We start from the raw sequence: 4,965 nt of genomic DNA on the forward strand, positions 1-4,965 counted from the left end.
ATAAGCTTTTATTAACTAATAAACCCCCAGGGATTCACAATCCCCAGTTTGGGAAACCCTAGATTACCATCATAAAGTATAACCCTCTATTTCATATTTTATAATCTTACCACAGGTAGAGCCCTTTGCAGTAGTTGTATCCAGGCTCAAACTTGGCCCTCGACGAGTGTTTCTCTGCCATCTCGAGGAATCTTGGAACCTCCTCCAGTTTGCCGGCTCTGCTGCATATGACTGATCACAATCAATATTATTACAATTTCAAGCAACTGTTTTCTATTTGAATATACTTTCAAACTATTAAAATGATCCTTCAGAAACCATTCTAATATGCTTATTTGTTGCTCAAGAAATATTTATTATTATCAATATTTAAAACAGTTGTACTGCTTAATATTTTTGTGGATACCGTGATACATTTTTTAGGATTCTTTGTTACTTGGAAAGTTTAAAGTAACAGCATTTATCCAGGCTCAAACTTGGCCCTCGACGAGTGTTTCTCTGCCATCTCGAGGAATCTTGGAACCTCCTCCAGTTTGCCGGCTCTGCGCAGCAGATCAATGAGGCGAGACAGCGTCGGGTAGTTGTCTAGGGGAAGAGATTAAATGAGTTCATTACAGCTTCCTGGTTGCTTAGGTTTCCCCTGCGGTTCATACGAGTATCTGGAAGGAAAGCGGAGGGGGCTGCTGCAACAACGGCGTAACCGTTTGAAAGGTCAGGAGATGAACAACACACCTGGTTTCCTCTCCAAGAGCTGCTGGAAGTGAAACACAGCCTGTTCATAGTCCTGCTTCCGGAACATAAGGTCTGCCATCATCTACCAACAAACACAGAGACGATTACCAAATTTCTGCCTAGCAAAGCTTTAAGAAAAAATTGGAAAATTATAAGCTGTGAGAGAATATGTAAGTTCTAGTGTAAAAATAATGTAACATAATTGACTTGAAAGTTTATATGCTACTGCTAAAAATACATTTCTATGAAGAAAATGAATGAGAATTTTCATTCTAGAACTGTTGCACTCTACACACTCGAGATGTTTTTCCCGCCTCCAGATTCATCTGATTGGTTCATTGCTGTGAGTTTATGAGAGCGGAGTATCTGATTAAGAGAAACTGACCAGTGTAGCCGACTCGTTGACCGGATCGTTCTTCAGAATGGCACTGCACTGCTGCTGACAGGCCTCGACATCATCCAGAGTAAGATACAGCTGAGCCAGTTCCAACATCACCTGATTAAACACACAAACACACACATTTACATTCACAGCTGTTCACAGGGGACACTGAAACGTGTGCTGCTTTAGAAAATAATCATTATATTCTGTTTAAAAGTTTCACATGTTTATTTGCATAAATGCTTGCATTTATTAAAAATTATGTTCAATTTATTAACTTAAATCACCAAAAATAAATAAATAAATAAAAAACAGCAAAAAAGTATTCGCTGCAAGGAAAATGTCCTTGAGGCTTTCTGGGAAGAAGTCTAGGCTCATACTGCTGACATTAACTGCATAACAGTGTGCTACCTATTACACTTTACCAGCCACATTCGACTGAATTAATGTTTCTCATGATCTTAAAAATCTTTTAAAAATACTACTTACAATTCTACTTTTACATTTATGCATTTACCACATGCTTTTAAGTCACTTTGGATAAAAGCATCTGCTAAATGCATAAATGCAAATGTACTTGAATGATTATAATTAGCTTTGTTGACAAACGTAAATTGTGCTTAAGTGTGAATTAAAAAAATAAATAATAGAAAACAAATTATTATTTATATATTATATTATTTATTTTCACTTTAAAGACAACTTAATTTAAAATATTTTAGTACTGAGATACTATTATATTTTTCTTAATATTTTGAATCAGTTTTTACTTTTATTTTAATTTTAGTAATTGTTTGAGTAACTTTGCGGTTTTTTTTTTTTTTTTTTTTTTCATTTTTGCATTTTTAAATTTTTAGTTGTTATTATTTGTTTATGTCTATGTGGTTTATATTCATTTTTATTTTGTTATTTAAAAAAAGTATATATTGTTTTTAATGGTTTTAATTTGACTTTCAGTTTAAGTTTTGGTTAAAAATAATAACCCTGGTCATAACTACCCATTTTATAATATTATTTATACTGTTTTAATGTTAAGTGACACAATTTTTATGCTTTTGTGTCCATCTAGTTACAAATAAAAAGAGAAAATAAAATTAGGTGAAGCGCCTTTCATTTGTAAAGTGTGTACTTCAATGAAATATCCAACATTAATCCTCACCACATACAGTAGCTATTTGATAAATAAACATATATAAGCTATTTAATAAAATATAATGGCTTGTATACAGAGGCGAACAAAGTACTCAACTCCATTACTTGAGTGAAAGTACAGATACTGCTTGTCAAATATTACTCCATTACAAGTAAAAGTTGTAAAGACGGATTTTTACTTAAGTAAAAGTACTATATATATATACTGGTATATATATTCCATTATGTGTTTACTATTTTAATATGGTCTATGGAGAAATTGATTTGTGATGGCAATCAAATGCAGGCCTGTGGCGTGTTCAAATGCAGCACCACACACACAAACTGACTGATGCTCCAGACTCGGCCGGACCGATCCAGCTGCAGAAGAACACACTGGACTCACTGATCCGGGCCACACTGACCTTGCTGTCACTTTCACAGTACACAAGCGCCTCTTTGTAGAACTTGACGGCTTGTTCGTAGCCACGCTGGCTGCTGCAGTGTTTGGCGATTTCAGCGCAGATCTCTGCGGCGAGCTGCTTCTGCGCGGGCACCGAGTCGGGCTGCTCCAGCTGAGCGCGCTTCAGCACCTTCGCCTGCACATCTCTCGCCTGAGGAGGAACAACAATTCAAACAAGTGCTCTGGGCAAGAAACTAAACAAACACTTCACCTTGAAAATTACAATTCTGTCAGTATTTTGTCAAAGTATGTTTAGTTATATACTTGAAAACATACTTGTATAGTACATGAAATATAACTTGGTAAATTTAGGAGGTTGTGAATGTAAATTGGTCTTATGAGGTGAGCTGTTGAAAGCTTTCAGAGTCGTATTATTTTAGTATGATTTATTTACTACTATAGATTTTATTAACATTTTGAATTTGCTTTTATTTTTATATTTTAAGTTTTCTTTTTTTCTTTTTAGTTTGCATTCTAGTAATTTTGTGATTTTCTGTTTTGTTTTGTTTATCTATTTACATATCTAAATAGCTTAAATTTATTTATATATATAAGAATTAAACACATTTTCCTCCATATTCTCTTCATCAAATGCAACAACAATAATAATAGAATAAACTAAAAATTGGTACACAAAAAAATGAAGATTTTTTTTTATTTTCTGTTTTAGCTGTAGTAATTTTAGCACTTAAACTTATTATTTATTTAAGTTACTTGTCAAGACAACATTTCAAAAAGTTTTTCATCTAATATTAAAAGTTTATTTCAGCCTTATTTCAATTACTGAAAATATTTTTTAATAATTTTCGTTAACAGTAACAGCACTATTTCAGAGAAAAAGACACTCGACTCACTCTCTGTAAGGACAGTAATGCTTCGTCATTTTTATTGACTTTGCTCTGGACTTTGGCGAGAAGCACAAGATAGCGACAGTCTTCGGTAAGAAGCAGCAGCTCATTTACTGAAAAATAAAGACAGAAAGACACCACTGATCACAACTGAAGAGATGCAAGTGCAACTGCTTTGTGCATTACACAAAAATTGTATTTTAAATTACATTAAGCTGAACCAGCTTCCATACATCAATCAAAAGTGCACCCCCATGTTCTCCCATGACACATGAATTAATCCTGAATTAATTTGTCAATCATGTAACAAGTTGCATTTCTAAGGTGTAGTAAATATAGCATAAAATACAAGTAAAAATACCCAGCAGACATGCAGTATTGCTCTTTATTGCTTAAACACACATTTCATCCCTTATCAAACTTACAAACTTCTGTGTTTGATGACGGACAAAATCTAAACAAGCTCAGATCTCCACTAATCTTTTGGATTGTGACTGAAGTGAGATGTTGCCAGTTCACAATAACTTCATAATTTCTGAGCTGTTTCTCACCAGGTTCATGTGTGAGAGCCTCTTGCAAGACGTTTTCACAGCGTTCATACTGCCTGAGCTTCATGAGCAGGTCAGCCAAGTCATAACGCAGGAAATTTTGCTGCCCGTTCTTCAGCGCTGCTTCATAATAGTTAATTGCCTGGGAAAAGTTATATAGAGAAACTACATTTTTAACAGAGGAGGAAGAAATCAGTTCTCCTCTTACTGACAATCCCCACTGAATAAGAACTGTTTTTGCATTTTGAAATAGAAATACTTGAAATCAAAATGAGCTTCTTGAAAACCCATTTCAGGGCTCCAGACTAACTATTTTTACTAGGAGCACTGTAGCCCCTGACTGAAAATTTTTAGGAGCACAAGCAGAAAATTTGAAAACTCACACTCTTTAGGTTTAAAAGAGATATTTTCGCAAAGACTCTTCTTCACTTACCTTTACATAGTTGTGGGTCTTGACGAGTGCTCTTCCAATCTTACTGGCCACAGCTCCATCTTTGGGGTTTTTCTTCAGGGCTTGTTCATACACCTCAATGGCCAGCTCTGGCTGTTAGCAGAGAACATTATTGTCATACACAAGCACCAAAGCACCAACCAAAAAATAAATATGGCCATCTGAAAGTGAAGGAATCATCAGACATCACAGATGCAATGTTTAGGTGAATCTCAAAAAAAAAAAAATTTGAATTTACATATTTATAACCGTATTTAATATATATTATATACACACACACACACACACATATATATACACACACACACACACGACAGAATTGAGCAACACCACAAACACATACCTCAATATATACAGTAAAATGTATAATATACATAATTATATGTAAAATATATATAAATATAATTATA

At 34.2% G+C, this 4,965-nt stretch overlaps 1 protein-coding gene across 1 annotated transcript in view; it reads right to left on the reverse strand.

Moving 5' to 3' along the window:
- Nucleotides 1-4,965, reverse strand: part of LOC107755199 (tetratricopeptide repeat protein 21B-like) — a 27,489-nt gene that overhangs the window by 10,252 nt on the left and 12,272 nt on the right. Inside the window, exons 17-24 of the mRNA XM_016571917.1 lie at nt 4,538-4,648; nt 4,108-4,246; nt 3,563-3,669; nt 2,671-2,859; nt 1,118-1,228; nt 733-814; nt 516-585; nt 111-191 (exon numbers count right to left, since the gene is read on the reverse strand). Coding sequence (XP_016427403.1) covers nt 111-191; nt 516-585; nt 733-814; nt 1,118-1,228; nt 2,671-2,859; nt 3,563-3,669; nt 4,108-4,246; nt 4,538-4,648 — 890 coding nt within the window. The remainder of the gene's footprint in view (nt 1-110; nt 192-515; nt 586-732; nt 815-1,117; nt 1,229-2,670; nt 2,860-3,562; nt 3,670-4,107; nt 4,247-4,537; nt 4,649-4,965) is intronic.

This window comes from Sinocyclocheilus rhinocerous, unplaced genomic scaffold (genome assembly GCF_001515625.1).
Source record: "Sinocyclocheilus rhinocerous isolate Xijiao unplaced genomic scaffold, SAMN03320098_v1.1 scaffold2187, whole genome shotgun sequence".
Taxonomy (NCBI): domain Eukaryota; kingdom Metazoa; phylum Chordata; class Actinopteri; order Cypriniformes; family Cyprinidae; genus Sinocyclocheilus; species Sinocyclocheilus rhinocerous.